The sequence below is a fragment of the Lepus europaeus genome, chromosome 5 (assembly GCF_033115175.1).
Source record: "Lepus europaeus isolate LE1 chromosome 5, mLepTim1.pri, whole genome shotgun sequence".
Classification (NCBI taxonomy): Eukaryota; Metazoa; Chordata; class Mammalia; order Lagomorpha; family Leporidae; genus Lepus; species Lepus europaeus.
This window is the reverse complement of record NC_084831.1, coordinates 157,804,818-157,826,767: the sequence shown is the minus strand read 5'-3', so window position 1 is coordinate 157,826,767 and position 21,950 is coordinate 157,804,818. Positions and strand designations below refer to the sequence as shown.

The window sequence follows — 21,950 nt, the reverse complement described above, 5'->3', positions numbered from 1 at the left end:
TTCACTATACTCCAACCACAGCCTTCCTTTGTTCTACAAATAAGCCAAATTCTTACCTATCTCAAGGCCTTTGTGGCATAGCAGGTAAAGCCAACATCTGCAATGTCAGCATCCCATATGGGCGCCAGTTCGTGTCCCAGCTGCTCCTTTTCCAATCCAGCTCCCTGCTCATGGCCCGGTAAAAGCAACAGAAGATGGCCCAAGTGCTTGGGCCCCTGCCCCCATGTGAGAGACCCTAATGAAGTTCCTGGCTCCTGGCTGCAGGCTGGCCCAGCCCTGGCTGGTGCAGCCATCTGGAGAGTGAATCAGAAGATAGAAGATCTCTCTCTCCCCTTCTCTGTCTTTCAAATAAACAAAACTTTAAAGAAAAGAAGGGAGGCCTCTGTTCCTGTTTCCCCTGCTCAGCACAGCTTCCCCAGATCCTCACCTGGCTAGTCCCCTCATCATTCAGGCCTCAGCTCAGCCCCTCTCTGACTACAGTGTAGAGTAGGCCCCGCCCCAGCACTCCCTTTTCAGATCCCAATGCTTTATTCTGCACACATTTGTCTCTTTGGAAATATCTCTTGCCCTCCCTTCACTAGGGTATAATTTCTATAGCAAAGGAAGTCTTTTGTCTTCTTTGTTGCTATCCTCCTATTACCCATGCAGTTCTGAGGACACTGCAGGAGCCCAGTGTCAAGTATACAAACAAATGTCTGACAGAAGCCTTTCCCGCGGCCTGTGCTGCTTCTAGTGTATCAAATAAGACCCCGTTCCAGAAGTTACCCTGCGTTTTAGAAGGAGTCTATGAATGTTACTTTCTTTCAAACAAGATTTTTCTAAAAATTGTTTCTAAACTAAACTAAAATCTTACAGTAAGAAGAAATCGGGGGGGCGGGGGGGGGGGGGGGGCGGGCCTGTGGTGCAACGGGTTAACACCCTGGCCTGAAACGCCAGCATCCCATATGAGCGCCAGTTCAAAACCTGGCTGTTCCTCTTCCCATCCAGCTCCCTGCTATGGCCTGGGAAAGCAGTAGAAGATAGCTCAAGTCCTTGGGCCCCTGCACCCACATGGGAGACCAGGAGGAAGCGCCTGGCTCCTGGCTTCGGATCGGCGCAGCTCCAGCTGTTGCGGCCAATTAGGGAGTGAACTATGGAAGACCTCTCTCTTTCTCTCTCTCTCTCTCTCTGCCTCTCCTCTCTCTGTGTTACTCTGACTTTCAAATAAATAAAGAAATCTTTTTTAAAAAAAAAAAAAAGAAGAAGAAATCTGAGGCCGACACTGTGGTGCAGTGGGTTAAAGCCCTGGCCTGAAGTGCTGGCATCCCATATGGGCGCCGGTTCTAGTCTTGGCTGCTCCACTTCTCATCCAGCTCTCCGCTATGGCCTGGGAAAGCAGTAGAAGATAGCCCAAGTCCTTGGGCCCCTGCATCCGCATGGGAGACCCGGAGGAGGCTCCTGGATCCTGATTGGCACAGCTCTGGCCGTTATGGCCAACTGGGGAGTGAACAAGCGGATGGAAGACCCACCCCCCCGCCTCTCCTCTCTCTGTGTAACTCTGACTTTCAAATAAATAAATAAATCTTTAAAAATGAAAAAGAAGGAATTTAAGTACAACATTACAAATAAGTCTCTTAAGTTGCTTCACCTCAGTTTTTATATGTAAAATCGAAGAACTGTTTAAAATTCATTTACAGATATTTACCAAATACTCTACAAAAGTAGGGACATGAAGGTTAAGCAAGATAACGTCTGCCCTCAAAAAGGGGCAGATGCCTTTCAACTCCACAATGTGTGAGATTCTATATAACTATTGGTTTGGACTCTTTGTACTAGAGAAAGGCCTACCACTTCCCACAACTGAGATATTAATTAAAAGGTGTCATTAAGACGCTGATAAACACACTGCTTCATTTTAAAAGAGAATATTTAATTTAACATTGCAGTAGGAATTGAACAGTATTAAAAACAGAAGCACAGTAGTGGCTAGAGAGATGTATATTACTTTTTAGTTTCCTTTTGAGGGGATTTTCATTGCCATTTCTCTCTATGGTCAAACGCCTGCTAGGAAAATGTCTTTAGAAGACACAAATTCTCTGTGAATGCAAGTCTAAAATGTCTAAAATGTATTAGAGGTTTTGAAGGCCCAAATCAGAGATACCCAATATCAGATATACCTCACTTGAATCCCGAAGTTTGACATCATAAACATTTTTTAAAAAGATGACAGAATTGCACAACTCAGCATTTCCCTATAGACTGGCACCCCAGTTCATGATCCACACATGAGCACATGGCTGTGGCTCAGCCATGATGTTCTTTGTTCTAGATTCTTCTTGGCTTCCATCTGGGCAACTCCAAAGCACTGTGAGGAAAACATAGAAACAGATACCATTTCTCCTGCATCCCTCTCAGCTTAGCAGCTAGGCAAGTAGTCAATTAGAAAAGGGTACGTAATCCACATCTTACAGTCCATAGAAGACCTCACTCAATCTGAAAAATTGCCAGTTCTGTCAAATATGCCAACACACCAATAAGGTATTTATGACAAATAATCTGTGGAGAAAAAAAAAAAGACATTTAAAATTATAATAGCATTACAAATAAAATAAACCTTTATAAAAAGAACAGCATTATAATAACAACGCAGTTGGATAATGGAATGATAAATGTCACAGTGGTCTAATTTCTGGATTTAGGTCATTAAGCCCATGCAATATACTTCTTTTGTATCTTCTGTAGTCTTCCTATTTGGTTCTGCAGTACTGGTCTCTTCTCACCAAAATTATCTCCTATTATGGCCTCTGGTTTGGAAAGCATGAGTACAGTGCTTAAAGATGATCAATATCTTGAAACCTAGGAGATGAGTTCAAATCTTGACTCCTCTTTCCAAGCTATCTTACACATGTCACTTAAAACCATCATAGGGGCCGGTATGGTAGGTGGAGGCTTAACTCACTATGCCACAACATGGGCCCCAATAAATACATCTTTAAAAAAATAATATGGGGGCTGGCGCTGTGGGATAGCGGGTAAAGTCACCGCCTGCAGTGCAGGCATCCCATATGGGTGCCAGTTCGAGTCCTGGCTGCTCCACTTCCAATCCAGCTCTCTGCTATGGCCTGGGAAAGCAGAAGATGGCCCAAGTTCTTGGGCCCCTGCACCCATGTGGGAGACCTGGAAGAAGCTCCTGGCTCCTGGCTTTGGATCAGCACAGCTCTGGCCATTGCAGCCAATTGGGGAGCAAACCAGCGGATGCAAGACCTCTCTCTCTCGCTCTCTCTCTCTGCCTCTCCTTCTCTCTCTGTGTAACTCCAACTTTCAAATAAACAAATAAATCTTTAAAGAAATAAATAAATAATATGAACTGGGGCTGGCATTGTGGCATAGTGGGTTAAGCCTCCACCTGCAATGCTAGCATCCCATATGGGTGCCAATTCAAGTCCCAGCTGCTACACTTTCCATCCAGCTCCCTGCTAATGCACCTGGGAAAACAGCAGAAACCCATGTGGGAGACTCAGAAGAAGCTCCAGGCTCCTGGTTTCAGCCTAGCCCAGCCCCAGCTGTTAAGGCCACGTGGGGAATGAACAAGTGGGGAGTGAACCAATGAACCAGACAATGTCTCTCGCTCTCTACCTCTATCTTTCTCTATCCCCTCCTTCTCCTCTCTCTGTTACTCTAGCTTTCAAATAAATAAAAAATTAATCTTAAAAAAAAAAAAAAAAACTATCATGGCATCAGTTTCTTTAAGATAAAATGAGATGAAAAACAGCTAAGTAAAGACTACAATTAGGTCTGTTAATTTCCCAACATACTGGCAAGACCACAGGAAGCTTTCACACTGTGGCTGTGTATACACTCTGTTTATTTGCTATTTCTTGTAATAAACAGTTCAGGAGAGTAAAACAATGTCTGTATTACTTCTTTCCCAATGGGGATAGAAAATTCTAGAATATAAAGATGACATCATCGTGTTCTATGTTTCTGACTATAATCTTCTTATCTAACATATAAAATCCTCTATTACTCTGATAATTATTTCAACATTTGGCAGGAAATAATTTGGAAAGTTTCAAAGTTATAAAATAATGCATATTACCAAAGTTTATAGCACATGGTATATAGTGCCCTCCCATTATAAAGCTGCAATCAAACTTTGGTAATTTAGTTATAAAGCACAAAATAAAGTCTCTCTACAGGGGCTGGTGCTGTGGCTTGGTGGGTTAAGCCTCTGCCTGCAGCGCTGGCATCCCATATGGGCACCAGTTCTAGTCCCAGCTGCTCCACTTCTGATCCAGCTCTCTGCTATGGCCTGGGAAAGCAATAGAAGTCCTTGGGCCCCTGAACCCGCATGGGAGACCCAGAAGAGGCTCCTGGCTCCAGCTCCCTGCTGATGCCCTGGGAAGGTGGTGGAAGATGGCCCTGGTGCTTGGGTCCCTGTGCCCATATAGGGGACCCAGAAGAAGCTCCTGGCTGCTGGCTCGGTCTGGCCCAGGCCTGGCCAATGCAGCCATTTGGGGAGTGAACCCGTGGATGGAAGGCTTCTTTGTCTCTCCCTGTCTGTAACTCTGCCTCTCAAATAAATAAATAAATCTTTTAAAAAAAGACTCTACTGCCTTAAATTGGCATACATTCAAATGCATCTCTTCTATATGGAAAACACAATCACCATTCATTCTGAAAACCCCATAATAAGGAAAAATTACTTAGATTTGTTCAAACCAACCTTTATCTTTCCATCAGTATGTGCTGAAGCTACAGATGTTGACACACGAACCAATCTTGTGGCTGATAAGTGAATTCTGAAATGTCTATAAAAATGGGAATAAAGACAGTCCATGAATAAGTCAACTTCCTCCTGGGTAACCTCCCCAGGTGTTTTGTGGACACTGTCCCACAAAGCTTTTGCATCCTCTGGATGTATCGCGTAAGAAATGTCCAGGCTTTGTGGGCTACAGGGTACAGACCACAGAAACTCAGTAGTAGCCACATAACGGTCCATTTTGCATGCAGTCCACATAGCAGCCATCCAGGAAAGATTAAATGCATTGATCGCTAAAGGACTGAAGTAACAGTCAAAGGTTTTCTGAAACCAAGTTCCGATTATGGCTGTGTTAGACTCCGCTCCATTTGCAAGGAATAAGGGTAAACAGGTGAAATCTTCCGAAACTGTTTCCAGAAGACTATCTCCAAACACACAGCAGAACCAACCGGTCCACAACACCTTCCCTTCTCTGTCCTCAGATGGCCACTGAGGTTTTGACAGAATCTGCAAAGAAAAGTAAAGCTGATTCGTTAGGACTACATATAATCTTACATCTTCTCAAAATTAGTACATTAAAAATAAGAAAATCTAATGTATTAGCTTGCCAACAAGCACAAAAGGAATAGGTTCCCTAATCATTATTAGCATTTATCAGAATAATTGCGCTTACTGCCAACATTTTGTTTTCAAGATTGATTTATTTACTTGAAAGGCAGAGTTAGAGAGATAGTCCACTGGCTCACTCCCCAGATTTAGCAGCAAGAGCCGGCCCTGGGCCAGGCTGAAGCAAGGAGCCTGGAACTCCTGGCTGGTCTCCCACACGGGTGGTGGGGGCCCAAGGATTTGGACCATCTCCAGCTGCCTTCCCAGGCACACAAGTAGGGAGCTGGGTAGGAAATAGGACAGCCAGGACTCAAACCAACACCCATATGGGATGCCAGTGTTGCAGGCAGCAGTTTAACCCAACACACCACAATGCCAACCCCTACTGCCAGTAACCTGAAGATGTGGTATATGGCAACATTTTGGTGCAACCAAAATACAAAATAAGAGATGCCAAGGCGCGTGATGCAGTACAGCGAATTAAGTTGTCTTTTGCAATGCTGACAGCCCACACTGAAACACCGGCTCGAGTCTCAGCTGCTCGGTTTCCAATCCAGCTCCCTGCTAATTTATCAGGAAAGGCAGTGGAGGATGGCAAGAGTGCTTGGGTCTATGCTACCCACATGGGAGATCTGGAAGGAGTTCCAGGCTACTGGCTTCAGCCTGGCTCAACCCCTGGCAGTTGCAGCCTATCTGGGGAGAGAACCAGCAGATGGAAGATATCTCTTCCCTCCCTCCCTCTCTTTCTGTCATTCTGTCTTTCAAACAAATAAATAAATCTTGTCAAAAAATGAGATGCCACTATGGCATAATCAGGTGCTGTATTCTGAAAAAAGAAAATTTCAGCTTCATAAGGGACTACAAAAGGTCACCAAATCCAATGTACTTGAATCTTCTATTGAGGAAGACAGTTCTTCCTGGCAACTTAAAATTATTTTTCAAATGTTAGGCCTATTCTTTCCAATCTCCTGTTCTGTTTTATTCTTTACATAAAACAAATCAAACCTAATCTCTCTTCTACAGGAAAAGTTGCTAAAATATTTGATGGTCTCATACATATTATGAAGTTCAACATCTCCAATTTTTTCAATCATTTGTCCTGTGACATATATCCATGCTCCCTAACTATCCTAGTCACTCTTCTCTCAAATTCCTCTGCATAAGAATAATTTATAAGTGAACATAATTACTTCAAAAAGATTTAATTGTGAGATTATCGCTATTTGGGGCTGGCACAGTGGTATAGTGGGTTAAGTCACTTCCTGCAGACCAGCATCCCAAATGGGCGCTAGTTTAATTCCTGGCAGCTCCACTTCTGATCCAGCTCCCTGCTAGCATGCCTGGAAAAGCAGTGAAAGGTGGCTCAAGTCCTTCAGCCCCCACATCCACATCAGAGACCTGGAAGAAGCTCCTGACTCCTGGCTTCAGTCTGTCCTAGCTCCGGCCATTGCGGCTATTTGGGGAGTAAACCAGCGGATGGAAGATCAATCTTTAGCCTCTCTCTCTCTCTCTCTCTCTTTCTCTGTAATTCTTTCAAATAAAATAAATAATCTTTGAAAAAATTATCACTATCCTTGACCTAGGCTATACGTCTATGAATGTAATCCCAGATTATAGTTTTCTGGGTTAATAGCTTTATAGAAATTAGCTCCCCATATTCATTTTTGCTTTTAATAGGCAAATCTCCCTCAACTTATATTAAGTAGTAAACTGACTCCTACTTATATTTCAATTTCTGGGGTCCTCACTGTGGTGCAGGGGGTTAAGATGACACCGGCAGTGCTGGCATCCCACATGAGCACCAGTGTGCGTCCTGGCTGCTCCACTTCCATCCAGCTCCTTGCTACTGTACCTGGGAAGGCAGTAGAAGATGGATCAAGTGTTTTAGGCCCTGCCACATATGTGGGAGACCCAGAAGAAGCTCTAGGCTCATGGCTTTGACCTGGCCCAGCCTCAGCTGTTGCAGCCATCTGGGGAATAAGCCTCTCTCTCTCTCTCTCTCTAATTCTGCCTTTCAAATAAATCAATCTTTAAAAAAATAATAATAATAAAATTTAAATTTCTTTCAATTTGGCCCATTAAGCCATTCCATTCAGACTGTTTAGGATGGGGCCAACACTGGTACAGCAGGTTAAAGACCCTGCCTGCAGCACCGGCATTCCATATGGGTGCCAGTTCTAGTCCTGGCTGCTCCACCTCCTATCCAACTCCCGGTTGATGCACCTCAAGTGCTTGGGACCCTGCACCTATGTGGGAAACCTGGAAGAAGCTCCTGGCTCTGGCTTCAGATCAGCTCAGCTATTGTTGCGGCCATTTGGGGAGTGAACCAATGGATGGAAGACCTCTCTCTCTGTCTCTCCCTCTCTCTGTAACTCTTTCAAATAAATAAAATAAATCTTTTAAAAAAAAAAGATTGTTTAGGATCTTAATTTTATTTCTACTTGACTAAGTCTTCAAATTTCAAATCTGAAAGTCTAATGACAAACATACCTTCCAGATATTCATGAGACGTTTTGTTAAAGTATTGACAAGGCTGAGGTTACGATCACAATCCTGTATCATTTCCCTTTAGTGACGAGCATTCACACGGTTACTTAGATTTCCCCTTTTTGCTTAACAGATTATAAAAGACTCTCAATATCTTGAAGCCCAGATGTATTATGTTTATCATACTTTTGTCACCTATGAGTCCTGTAACTCTGACCAAACATGAGGTTTACTTTGAAAACTACTGGAATACTGCACTAGGAATTCAAGAGGTCATTTCCAATCCTCACAAGAACATCTGCATAACTGAAGACATGCAACTATCACAACCTCTGTGAGCATCAGCTGCTTCCCCTGACAAACATTACCAATTATCTCCCCAGTATCCACTTTTCTGTCTGCTATAAAACAGTCCCTTTACTTGAAGTAGCAAAGTACCCACTAAAAAAAATTTTTTTTAAAGATTTATTTATTTGAAACGCAGAGTTACAGAGAGACAGAGAGAGGGGTCCTCCATCCACTGGTTCACTCCCCCAGTAGCCGCAACAGACGAAGTCTGGGCCAGATTGAAGCCAGGAGTCAGGAGCTTCTTCCATGTCTCCCCACATGGGTGCAGAGGCCCAAGCACTTGGACCATCTTCAACTGCTTTCCTAGGCCATTAGCAGAGAGCTGAACCAGAAGAGGAGCAGCCAGGACACAAACTGGTGCCCATATGGGATGCCAGCACCACAGGCAGAGGCTTAGCCTACTACATACACCACAGCATCAGCCCCAAAAAACAGATTTGTCTAGGCTCCCTTCCACGCAGGATGCAAACAGGTGCTGGGTCTCAGCAATATTCAGTCTGCGTCAGATAGCCTGTTGTCCTTCCTGCCTGGAGCTGAGCATCCTGTTTACAGCCCCGAGCCCATCTTCTACATACGGCGGCTGTACGGGTGAAGCCATGCTCTCAGCCACGACAGAGAAGAAAGGCAGAGGAAGCCTAGTTGTCAGTGATTTACGTCATCAAGCACCATACCAGCCTTGAACGGCTTACCTCATTTTTTTTCTTTTTTGTTGACTAATAAACCCCCACCTCCTGTCCTAAGGCTGCACCTCATCCCAGCACACTGTAAGATCGCCAATCCACGGCCTGCACCAGCGGTCAGCAAGGGTTTCTTTCAAGGGCTGGACAGTACCTATTTTAGGCTTTGCTGGTCATAGCATCTTTGTCCCAACTACTCAACGCTGCTGTTGTAGCCCAGAACAGACACAAACAACACAAAAGTAGATGTAAAGGGTTATGTTCCAATTATCCCTTATTTACAAGAAAAAACAGCAGGCAGCATCTGGCCTTATAAGCCACAGTTTACCAGTCTCTGATCTATATAAACAAGCAAAAAATAGGCTTTTTCAGCTGCATGAGACTTTACCTTCCTTATCAATGACTAAGGTTAGTTAATGAGAAGAAACAGAAGCAACAGGCATGAGTACCATATAAAATAAATCCACTTTCCTAATCAATTGAAAGATAGTCATATTACCTTTATACACTACTTATGAGAAAGAATGTAAACATTACTACATTTCTGAGAGTCACTTGGCATAATACATTAAAATAACTAAAGATATGTGTTTTTTTACTACAATTATACTTTTAGGAATTTAATTCTAATAAAAACCATAGAATTATACAGATGCATCTTCAAAAATGTTTAATTTCTAATGGCATGAGTAATCACCTACAAATATTAATTAGTGAAAATGCCATAATGTGAAAATAATGAGCAGTATAAGCACTATTTTAACACTATCTAGATGGGGCCAGCGCTATGGTGTAGCAGGTGAAGCCACCTCCTGCAGTGCCAGCATCCCATATGGGCACCGGTTCCAGTTCCAGCTGCTCCACTTCCAATCCACCTCTCTCATATGGCCTGGGAAGGCAGTAGAAGATGGCTCAAGTCCTTGGGCCCCTACACCCACGTGGGAGACCCGGAGGAAGCTCCTGGCTCCTGGCTTCAGATAGGCACAGCTCTGGCCATTGCGGCCATCTGGGGAGTGAACCAGCAGATGGAAGACCTCTCTCTCTGTCTCTGTGCCTCTCCTTCTCTCTATGTGTAACTCTTTCAAATAAGTAAATAAATCTTAAAAAAAAAAAAAAAAAGACTGTATAGATACATAGATGTGCATTAACATGTTAAAACTGTGATTTTTTTAACTTTCTTTGTACTTTTGTGTATTTTCTAAGTTTCCTAAAATAAACAAAATTTTAGACACAGACTCACACATTTCCTAGACATATAGGAAAAAAATCTTTAGGTTGGCTATATCAAAATTTAGTTAAACATAACATAGAACAGGTTACAATAACGACTTGGGAATTTAAAAAAAGTAAGAAAATACCACAACAATTTCCAAACCATGAAACTGCAGCTTCTTTTCCCCAAGGACGCAAATTATTGCTTATATACTATACCTGGACAAGAACTGCTTCCGGGTCCCTTTGCGTTCCTTTCATTCCTAGGAGAGCAGAGAAAACCACTTTGATGTTGAAGTCTTCTCCTACTTCCACAGCAAGTCCTTTTTGCTTTTCAGCAGTAATAAATGCACTCAGAAGTCTAGAATACTCCTTGAGATTAGCATAGGAAAATTTGTATAGGGGAGTTAAACTATATAAAGTCCACTGTTTATGCAGAAGGAATGCAACCTTTCGAGGATCAACATCTTCCTAAAAAAAATCAAGACAAAAGAAGTTTAACAATTAGGAAATATTAGTAAGAGTTCCATTATAGTATTTTGTGTGTCTAACACAAATCTATTACTGAAGACCTGATTTTTTTTGTTTTAATTTACTTATTTCTTTGAAAGGCAGAGTGACAGAGAAAGCTACAAATTCCATCTGCTGGTTCACTCCCCGAATGGCCACAACGGCCAGAGATGGACCGATTCAAAGCCAATAGCTTCTTCCAGGCCTCCCATGTGGGTGCAGGGACGCAAGCACTTGGGCCATCTTCCACTGCTTTCCCAGGCCATAGCAGAGAGCTGGAATGGAAAAGGAGCACCTGGGACTCCAACTGGTGCCCATATGGGATGCTGGTGCTGCAGATGGAGGCGTAGCCCACTCTGCTACCACGCCGACCCAAGGACCTGATCTTTGCACTCCAGCCAAACTGGAGCTTACAGGGCATTTTGCAGGTCCTTGAACAGCCCTTGGCATTTGTTGTCCCTTCCCTGTGTAACACTCTTCCCCAGGAGCTCCCATGGCATGTTCCTACACTCCACGCATGTCTGCCCCAATGTCACCCAAGAGGTTACCTGATTTAAAGTAGCACCTGCACCCACTCCAACTTTTCACTCTTAATCTCTCCTACCCTATTTTTCTTCATAATGTGTGGTGTTTTTTTTTTTTTTTTGAATATTTATTTATCGGCTTAAAAGTCATAGTTAGAGAGAGAGGGAGAGGGGCAGGCATTGTGGCATAGCGGGTAAAGCTGCTGCCTGCAGTGCCAGCATCCCACATGGGCACCAGTGCAAGTCCTGGCTGCTCCACTTCCGATCCAGCTCTCTGCTATGGCCTGGGAAAGCAGTAGAAGATGGCCCAAGTGCTTGGGCCCCTACACCCACGTGGGAGACCTGGAAGAGGCTCCTGGCTCCTGGCTATGGATCAGCACAGCTCCAGCTGTTGAGGTCAACTGGGGAGTGAACCAGTAGATGGAAGACCTCTCTCTCTCTCTCTCTCTCTCTCTCTCTCTCTCTCTCTCTCTGCCTCTCCTTCTCTCTGTGTAACTCTGACTTTAAAATAAATAAATAAATCTTAAAAAAAAAAAGAAATTTCAAGTTATAAATTTCATAAATACAAGTCGAAGGGTTGGCATTGTGGTATAAGTAAAGCCACCACCTGGGACGCTGGTGTTCTATGTAAGCACCAGTTCATGTCCCAGCTGCTCCACTTCCAATCCAGCTCCCTGCTAATGGCCTGAAAAAAGCTGCAGAAGATGGACAAGGTGTTTGGGCCCCTGCTATCCATCTAGGACACCCAGATGAAGCTCCCGACTCCTGGTTTCAGCCTGGCCCAGCCCTGGTCTTTGCAGCCATCTGGGGACAAACCAGTAGATGAAAGATCTCTCTCTCTCTCTCTCTCTCTCTCACTGTAACTCTGACTTTCAAAATAAATAAATAAATCTTTTAAAAAAATAAAGTTGATCACCCCTAATCTGAAAATCCAAAATCTGAAATTTTTTGACATGGTATCACAAGTGGAAAATTTAATGCCTGACCTCATGTGATTAGGTATAGTCAAAATGACCTGTAGGGGGCAGTGCTGCGGCATGGTGGAAAAGCCACTGCCTGCAGTGCCAGCATCCCATATGGGCACGGGTTCATGTTCCAGCTGCTCCACTTCTGATCCAGCTCCCTAATAATACACCTAGGAAAGCAGCAGCAGATGACCAAGGTACTTGGGCCCCTACAACCATGTGGGAGACCCCAGTGGAAATAAGGGGCCATCAAAGAAGGATGTACATTTCTCTGAAGGGAGGAGAGAACTTCGTTTTCTTATGGCCCTGTCTAAATAAGGTCAGAGTTTGTGAACTCAAGAGGCTTCCGTAGCCTTGCCAGCTCATGTCAAGAGCCTCGGGTGATTACTGACATCTTAAATAAGAGTGTCAATTGTTAAATCAACAACAGGAGCCACTGGCAGTTGCTCCTCATGTAGGACCTCTGTCCTTCATACTTTGTGTGTCTGTGTGGGTGTAAACTGGAAATCTTTACTTAGGTTAGAGTTAGTCTTCTGTATATAAAGCTAATTAAAAACGAATCTTAATGTAGAATGGGATGGGAGAGGGAGTAGGAGATGGGACAGGAGTGGGGGTGGGAGGGTGTGTATGAGGGGAAGAACTGCTATATTCCTAAAGCTGTACCTATGAAATTTATATTCATTAAATAAAAGCTTTCTTAAAATAAAGGGAAGGGGGCAGGAAAATAAATAGATCTTTAAAAAAAAAGCAGGAAGAGAAGGATTATATTCTTCAACAATGTCAAGGTTGTAAAATATAAGACATGGAAGGAAAATCTCCTCGATTAAAGGATGTTAAATAACAAAAAAGGTAGTGGTGTAGTGTGAAATTTTTTTAAATTGTTTCTCATTTTAGGAGCCAAGAAGTTAAGAAAAAAAATTATTTTTTTTTTTAAATTTTTTGACAGGCAGAGTGGACAGTGAGAGAGAGAGAGACAGAGAGAAAGGTCTTCCTTTGCCGTTGGTTCACCCTCCAATGGCCACCGCGCTGATCCGAAGCCAGGAGCCAGGTGCTTCTCCTGGTCTCCCATGCGGGTGCAGGGCCCAAGCACTTGGACCATCCTCCACTGCACTCCCTGGCCACAGCAGAGAGCTGGCCTGGAAGAGGGGCAACCGGGACAGAACCGGCGCCCCGACCGGGACTAGAACCCGGTGTGCCGGCGCCACAAGGCGGAGGATTAGCCTAGTGAGCCGCGGCGCTGGCTGAAGTTAAGAAAATTTAAAAATACTATAAATAGTAACAAAAATTGAAACTGTTGGCCGGCGCCATGGCTTAACAGGCTAATCCTCCGCCTTGCAGCGCCGGCACACCAGGTTCTAGTCCCGGTTGGGGCGCCAGATTCTATCCTGGTTGCCCCTCTTCCAGGCCAGCTCTCTGCTATGGCCCAGGAAGGCAGTGGAGGATGGCCCAAGTGCTTGGGCCCTGCACCCGCATGGGAGACCAGGAGAAGCACCTGGCTCCTGGCTTCGGATCAGCGCGATGCACCAGGCCGCAGCGGCCATTGTAGGGTGAACCAACGGCAAAAAGGAAGACCTTTCTCTCTCTCTCTCTCTCACTATCCACTCTGCCTGTCCAAAAAAAATAAAAAAAATTGAAACTGTTACTTCACAGCATTGACTGACAAAGGAAAACACAAAAGCATACCTGCAGTTGTGAGCACTGGGGAATTTTCCTTCGGGGCGGAGTTGGGACAAATGAAGTGGCCTGCTTCCTGACCGACTCCAGCCGTCTCTGCAGCGGGGTGGCTCCTAGAAAGTAATCTTTAAGACTGCAGGATGGGTGCTGCCTCGGAGTGGATTCTGGTGCATCATAAGGCTCCATGGTCTACATTAAGAGAAAAAAATAAAACACTGAGAAGTTAACTCATGCTGACAACATCACAGATTCCTCTCCCCACTACTAAAGAGTTCTTCCTCTCTTTACTTCTCTCCCCCACCTTGTCCCCAGTTTGGACTTTTCAGCCAACTGTATTTCTCTTTGCTTTTTGTGAGTATCTTGGCTACATTAGTACATTCAGAACCAAATTCAATTTCATCCTTCACTCTTCCTTCCAAAAGCTACCTGGTCCATTTTCAAATTCCTGTCAATTTTCTAAGTTCACTTAAACTCATTTAGTGGTCCCCCGTTGCCATTCTTTAACATTCATCATAACGCACATTCGATTTTTCCCAATAACACCATCTATTCCCAAAGCTTCTTCCTTAGCCATGTTATTACTACAACCAAAAGTTCTCCACATCAAAGAATAATTCATTCTTCCAAAAAAAGCTCCAAACTAACTTTATGAAGTTACCTGTGCAAAAATCTGTGCAGTGACCAGGTAAGTCCTAACCTCTTCTGTTCAGTACTCAAGGTCTTTATGGCTCAGTGACCAGGTAAGTCCCAACTCTTCTGTTCGGTACTCAAGGTCTTTATAGCTCAGTGACCAGGTAAATCCTAGACTCTTCTGTTCGGTACTCAAGGTCTTTATAGCTCAGTGACCAGGTAAATCCTAGACTCTTCTGTTCGGTACTCTAGGTCTTTATGGCTCAGTGACCAGGTAAGTCCTAGACTCTTCTGTTCGGTACTCTAGGTCTTTATAGCTCAGTGACCAGGTAAGTCCTAACCTCTTCTGTTCGGTACTCTAGGTCTTTATAGCTCAGTGACCAGGTCAGTCCTAACCTCTTCTGCTCGGTACTCAAGGTCTTTATAGCTCAGTGACCAGGTAAATCCTAGACTCTTCTGTTCGGTACTCAAGGTCTTTATAGCTCAGTGACAAGGTATTCCTAGACTCTTCTGTTCGGTACTCAAGGTCTTTATAGCTCAGTGACCAGGTCAGTCCTAACCTCTTCTGTTCGGTACTCTAGGTCTTTATGGCTCAGTGACCAGGTAAGTCCTAGACTCTTCTGTTCGGTACTCTAGGTCTTTATAGCTCAGTGACCAGGTAAATCCTAGACTCTTCTGTTCGGTACTCTAGGTCTTTATGGCTCAGTGACCAGGTAAGTCCTAGACTCTTCTGTTCGGTACTCAAGGTCTTTATAGCTCCGCGTCTCCTCACCCTCCTGGGTCCACTCCCACGCAAGGACATAATCTCAGGCTTGTCCTCATGTTTTGGTTGTCCACCATATTCCCTAATGGAAGTGACCTCAAGATCGTGTTAGAATTTCATCTCTTTTCAAACAAGTGGGGGATGATAACCCTCTTCCATGGAACACCTATGTAACACACTTCTCCCTGGATCGGTGGCTCCTTCCTGGAAGCAGTGTGAATACGTGTGTGCACAATGAGACCTCATCTCTCGGGGAGTCTAACAAAACCCCCAGCAATGTTCTCCAAGAGCTCTGGAGATAGGCCAGCACACAGGGCCCTCCGCAGTCCCTGTCTGTAACACTCATTTTGCCCCTGTTCACATACTTCACTGTACCACTTTTTGGTGTGTTGTTCTTGTCTCCCCTACAAGACCAAGCTTCTCTGACTGAATCCATGTTTGCGTTTCTCCTATCATTACCTAACCCAGTGATGAGTGTCCTTTACTTGTTAAACAACTATTAGCTCAACGAGATGAAGCATTTCATAGAGCTCCAAAATTAAAACACAGTTTTCATCAAAAGGAATTATTTTAAAAATTATAATAGTTATTCCACTACTCTGCAGGTACTTTTTTTTAAAAAAGCTCCTAAGCAAAAGTTACTTTGTGGGGCTGGCATTGTGGCATAACAGGTAAAACCATCACCTGCGACGCTGGCATCCCATATGGTCTCTGGTTCACATCCCAGCTGCTCAGCTTCCAATCCTACTAACATCCTGGGAAAAGCAGGAAAATATGGCCCAGGTGTTTGGGCCTCTGTCACACACATGAGAGACCAGAATAAAGCTCCTGACTCCTGGCTTCAGCCTGGCCCAGTGTTGGCCATTGCAGACATCTGGGAAGTAAACCAGCAGATGGAAGATTGTGTGTGTGTATGTGTGTGTGTGTATGTCTCCATATCCCTCTCTAACTCTTTCCAAAAAGTTACTTTTGTTACTATATTTAAGTAGCATCCCCCTCCCCAGTTGAGTTTTTTAATTTTAATAGGCAAGGGACTGGTGCTGTGGCGCAGTGTGTTAACACCCTGGCCTGAAGCGCCAACAACCCATATGGGCACCGGTTCTAGTCCTGGCTGCTCCACTTCCAATCCAGCTCTCTGCTATGGCCTGGGGAAGCAGTAGAAGATGGCCCAAGTGCTTGCGTCCCTGCACCTGTGTGGGAGACCTGGAGGAAGCTCCTGGCTCCTGGCTTCGAATCAGCCCAGCTCTGGCTGTTGCGGTCAACTGGGGAGTGAACCATCGGATGGAAGACCTCTCTCTCTCTCTCTCTGCCTCTCCTCTCTCTGTGTAACTCTGACTTTCAAATAAATAAATAAATCTTTAAAAAAACAATTCTAATAGGCATATAAAAACTGTGTATATTTATGGGATACTATTCAAATACCATTTTAAATTTCAATATGTGACACTAGGATTCCCTTTACAGCGTGCACTGAACTCCATAAATTAAACACATAGTCCTCAGGGCTGGCACTGTGGCATAGAGAGTAAAGCCACCGCCCACAGTGCCGGCATCCCATTTGGGTTCCGGTTTGAGTCCCGGCTGCTCCACTTCCAATCCAGCTCTCTACTGTGGCCTGGGAAAACAGTGGAAGATGGCCCAAGTCCTTGGGTCCCTGCACCAGCTTGGGAGACTCAGAGGAAGCTCCTGGCTCCTGGCTTTGGATCGGCGCAGCTCCAGCCTTTGTAGCCGATTGGGGAGTAAAGCAGCAGATGGAGGACCTCTCTCTCTCTCACTGCCTCTCCTTCTCTCTCTCTGTAACTCTTTCAAATAAATAAATAAATCTTAAAAAAAAAAAAAATACATAGTCCTCAGAGCTCAGATAATACCCACAGCAGGATCATATATAACATAATTTAAATGTTTGTTTATTTCTTTTCTTTTCTTTCTTTTTTTTTTTTTTTTTGACAGGCAGAGTGGACAGTGAGAGAGAGAGACAGAGAGAAAGGTCTTCCTTTTGCCGTTGGTTCACCCTCCAATGGCCGCCGCGGTTGGCGCGCTGCGGCCGGCGCACCGCGCTGATCTGATGGCAGGAGCCAGGGGCTTATCCTGGTCTCCCATGGGGTGCAGGGCCCAAGAACTTGGGCCATCCTCCACTGCACTCCTGGGCTATAGCAGAGAGCTGGCCTGGAAGAGGGGCAACCGGGACAGAATCCGGTGCCCTGACCAGGACTAGAACCCGGTGTGCCGGCGCCGCAAGGCGGAGGATTAGCCTAGTGAGCCGCGGTGCCGGCCTGTTTATTTATTTTCATTTACTTGAAAGGCAAAGCTGGGATTAGGGGTGCGGGAGGCACAGAAAGAGGGAAGGAGAGAGACTGTCTATCCTCCAGTCAAAGGTCCAAAACAGCTAGGACTGGGCCAAGCCAAAGCCAGGAATCCAGACCTCAATCTGGGTCTCCCAGATGGGTGGCAGGAGCCCAGGCACTTGCACCATCATCTGCTGCCTCCCAGGAAGCATTCGCAGGAAGCTGGATCAGAAGCAGAGCAGGGGCCAGCATTGTGGCACAGTGGGTTAGGGAGCCACCTGTGTTGTTGGTAACCCATATGAGCACTGGCTCCCAGCTGCTCCACTTCTGATCCAGCTTCCTGCTAATGCACCTGGAAAAGCAGTGGACGATGACCCAAGAACCTGGGCCCCTGCACCCACATGGGAGACCCAGATGAAGTTCAGCTGCTGTAGTCATTTGGACACTGAACGAAAAGATGGAAGATGTCTCTCTGTAGCTCCCTCTCTCTCTGTAACTCTGCCTTTCAAATAAAGGGGGAGGAGGAGGAGGGTGGAGGAGGAGGAAGAGGGAAAGGTGGAAGGGGAGGGGGGAGGGAGGAGGAAAAGAGGAAGAGGAGAAGAAAGTAAACAAGTCACAAGTTGTGGCTTAAACCCCACTCCCACCCCCACACACTGTCCACCTTATACCAATAATTTAAAAAGTGGCTACTCTAAAGCAGTCTAGCTTTAAATGTGCACTGAATTATCTATTTGAAAGGGAATCTCAATCAGTCCCATTTACAGACAATGCTTCTTTCAATAATGGGCAATAATAACTAACATTTACGGAGCATTTATCATGTTCCAGGACTCTTAATCCTCAACTCCATTAGTGGATTACTGTGTTCCCAGGTGACAGAAAAGCTGAATAACTTGCCAAAGTCAAACAGTAAGACAGCCAAAGAGTGAGAATGTCAACCCAGGAAGTCTGGATCTGGAAAGAGTGCTCTTATCTGCTTCTTTCACACTACATTTCAAATGCGGATCAACATCAAGGCAAAATAAGCCCTGCTAAACTTCATACCTTGAGGGCTGGTACTGTGACATAGTGGCAAAGCCGCCACCTACAGTGCCGACATCCCGTTCCAGTGCCGGCTGCTCCACCTCTGGTCCAGCTCTCTGCTAAGGCCTGGGGAGGCAGTGGAGGATGGCCTGAGTCCTTGAGCCCCCTGTACCTGCGTGGGAGACCTGCAGGAAGCTCCAGGTTCCTGGCTTCAGATTGGCCCAGCTCCATCTGGGGAGTGAGCCAGTGGATGGAAGACCTCTCTCTCTCTCTCCTGCCTCTGCCTCTGCCTCTCTGTAACTCTGCCTTTCAAATAAATGAATGAATCTTTAAAAAAGAAAAAAAAAACAAAACTTGACTCAAGGTAATGTGAAACAGCCCAATCCATGCATTAAAGATGAACAAATGATATATAGCAATTTCAGCTTCTCACTTCACACTCACGAATGTGTAACTCTGCTTAGCTCAGAAAAAGAGAGGTTACAAATATATCCTGACCCAAGACATTACTGCCCCAATGTTCCTCCTTCCAACCGTGAGGAAGGAGACTCTCCCACTGCTTTCTAAAGCTACTGCGTGTATCAACATTCTGCATCTCCAACCAGTGGACATCTCCCCCGGACTGGAACCACTCCTACGTTAATTTAGAATTTCTGCCATCTCTAATCTCTCCTCCGAAGGATCCTGTTTTCCCGCTGCCAAACATACCCTCGTATTCCTAACACTAGAAAATGTTTCTTTCAATCCAATTCACGTCCTTCTTTCTGGGACCAAGCTCCTGCAAACGGGTGTACCCGCACTGCTTCCCCTGAGAAGTGTGTTATCAGAAGTCTTCAGCGAGCCCTCAGTTATGACTGTAAGGAAACTGTACTCTTGGAGATAACCGACATTTTGCCAAAGCCACGGCCAAACGCGTGGGTCACCAGGTCTGCTCGGCGACTCCTCCACACCTTCTCTTTGTTCGTGGCTCCTCCCCTAAGGCACCTGCCGCTGCCTGGTTTCCTCTGACACTGCATCTCCTCCTTCCTCCTTCCACACGGTTCCGGCCGCTGCCTTTTCTTCTCCACGCCCCCAGAGCGGGTGCTCCCCCGGACTCTGAATCCTTCAGTCCACAGGTGGCTGCCAAATCTCTACTTTCGACCTGGACACCTGCATCGCGGCCCGGGAGTTCTCCACTCCCGCGGGGCTCGCCATCTCTTCCCCATTCGCGGGCTGCCCCTGCTCAAGCGCAGCTCTCCAGAGTCCACAGAGCGAGCCGGCTGTCCTGCCCACTCCTCTTGCACTTGCCGTTCATGACACAGAAGTGAGACGCACCTGTTCTCTGTGGCTAGGCCGCGGGGGAAGGGAACAGCCCATACTGACTCACCGTCCGCACTGCCGCTGAGGTACCGCTCCGACGGCAACCCCCGGCCTCAGCTGAGCGCTAGGCACACCTAAACACACAGTACTGGAAGACAGTGACCCTGCCAGGAAGAACGGCAGGGTTCACACCGGCCCCGGAGCATCTTACCAACAAAGTGCTGCGTCCACGCTGTCACCCATTCCGGATTCTCGAGTCATTCTTGCACACCAGCTCCGACACTGCGTGGCGCCCAGGAAGACCTCGGCCAGGCGACTCCACGCTGGGGAGGTCTGTGACCTGGACAAGCCACGCAGCTCGGCGACCCGCACTCCAGCGGAGCCGGCTCCCGTCCGCGGAGAGGGAAGGGCCGAGCGCAGCGGGTGCCAGCTCGCCCCTCTCCACCCGAGCGCTGAGGGCCAGCTCTGAAATCCCGCCTTCGGAAAGCGGCAAATCGGCGCTCAGCCGCCCACGAAGTTTAAAATCGTTTCCCGACTCGCTCTGCGGTCCGACGCAGGAAGCCTCCCTGGCCGCCCGCCGAGTCCATTTCAATGAAACTGCTGGAGTCGCCATTTTAACTGAGGGCAAGGCGCCGCCATTTCTTACCGCGTGCGGGGGCGGGTCTTCCGCTTTCTCCCGGCGCGAAGCTGTCCTCTCCAACTTCCGCCCGCACTGCGCGTGGCTTCGCCTCCTCCGTTCTGATTGGCTGAATGCTCTCGTCGTCTATCTCGGGCGCTGGCCGCACGGGTGGACGGGCGCTGGCGGGTGTCCGCGGTCCGTGGGGTGTGCGTTCGGATGCTGAGAGACTTTGGGGTTGCTCAGCCTGAGAAGACCCGAGGTCGGCCCCGTCCTTCCGTGGACTGAGGTCGCGCCTGGCGCCGCTGCGTGGGAGCCTGCTCTCACCTTGTGGGTTGGTTTCTGGACACTCGTGCCCGCGCGGTGTGCGGAGCAGGCCTTAAATGTAGGAGGAAGCCGTGGGAATCGCTAGGAATTGGCGTGTTTGCAGGCTGACCCCCGACCGCCGGGCGACACCGGCAGCGAGGACTCGGGTGGCCGGCCGCGAGCGGTGCCACCATGCACTTCCCGTCGTGGATGCGTCAGCTGTGCAGGGGTTTCTCCGGACCCGTCGGGTGGACGGCGCAGCCGGCCTGGGGCTCCCCGTGCAGGAGCCTGGGGCTGAGCTCGCACAGGAGACTTCCAGGTGAAAACGGCGCGGGGCTCTCCGCTGCTTCCGTTTTAACCCAGTGCTGCGTAGAGGCACATCATTCGCTTCTCTGTCTTCATTCCTTAAAATGCAAAGTTCGTCAGGTTTGTAAAAAGACTGCACAAACGCGACCAGCATCACGCACACACAGGCTGTTCTGCTTGTGGTTGGTGCTAAAAGGAAGCCTACCAAAAAGTCCTTCCACACTTTTCACAGTGCTCTCTGGTCTGCACGAGGTTCGTTCTAAAGCTAGTGACTACTCCAACAAGCTTCTGTGATTCCTAAACCCATATTTCACTCGGGAAGAACTGTGCAACATTAAACACTGGGCTATTAGGATTTAGGTCGGTACAAATGCTAGATAATCCAAAACTTTGGATTCCCTAACACAAGGCTAAAGTGTACATTCAGATTATTGTTCACTTGGCTTATGACACGTTTGCAGGTAAATTTAGTAGGGGGTGGGTCAAACTACATACTCTATAAATTTTCTCCATTGAGGTAAGTATTTCCCTAAGATGTGATTTGAGAATGTACTTTTAAGCAATCTGGAAATGAAAATGTTATATTTTTAATATTGCTTTTAAACATTTTCTCTCTCTCTAAGAATTCAGTAGTTTTGTTGCCCGGACCAACACATGTGGAGAGTTGCGTTCTTCTCACTTAGGCCAAGAAGTCACCTTGTGTGGATGGATTCAGTACAGAAGGTAAGTTGAGGCACGTGGTTTAAGAGTGGACAGTAGTGTTTTTCCAAGGCTGTTCCAAACTACTAACTTTCAACAATTCAAAAGAATAAGCTTTGCAAATCCTGCAGGATTATCAGGATTCACCGAATTTTCGGTGTTTGTTTTGAAAGACCCAAGTAGTGTCATTCTCAGAAAATACCAGTAACGTCTCTTGCAGGATGTACTGATGAAGCTTGATCCACCACTGGACTGAAATGAGCCTGAGCTTACTAACCA

The 21,950-nt window shown here is 46.3% G+C and overlaps 2 protein-coding genes across 5 annotated transcripts in view; one reads left to right on the top strand and one right to left on the bottom strand.

The window, feature by feature from the left end:
* Window positions 1-940: 940 nt before the first annotated feature.
* Window positions 941-20,147, bottom strand: CENPL (centromere protein L). Of its 2 annotated transcripts, none has more exons than XM_062193000.1 (5): window positions 19,956-20,147; window positions 13,754-13,933; window positions 10,291-10,542; window positions 4,706-5,248; window positions 941-2,535 (listed from the first exon to the last, which is right to left on the bottom strand). In XM_062193000.1, the coding sequence occupies exons 2-5, from the start codon at window positions 13,928-13,930 to the stop codon at window positions 2,464-2,466; spliced, it is 1,044 nt and encodes a 347-aa protein (XP_062048984.1). In that variant the 5' UTR covers window positions 13,931-13,933; window positions 19,956-20,147; the 3' UTR covers window positions 941-2,463. The 2 variants fall into 2 exon arrangements, with proteins under 2 accessions (XP_062048984.1, XP_062048985.1); XM_062193001.1 differs by lacking the exon at window positions 19,956-20,147 and adding an exon at window positions 19,334-19,562.
* Window positions 20,148-20,514: 367 nt separating this feature from the next.
* DARS2 (aspartyl-tRNA synthetase 2, mitochondrial) overlaps window positions 20,515-21,950 on the top strand; it is a 28,967-nt gene continuing 27,531 nt past the window's right edge. Inside the window, exons 1-2 of one of the 3 annotated variants that reach the window (XM_062192997.1) lie at window positions 20,515-20,985; window positions 21,596-21,695. In XM_062192997.1, coding sequence (XP_062048981.1) covers window positions 20,859-20,985; window positions 21,596-21,695 — 227 coding nt within the window. In that variant the 5' untranslated portion in view covers window positions 20,515-20,858. The other 2 variants (XM_062192998.1, XM_062192999.1) reach the window with 2 other exon arrangements.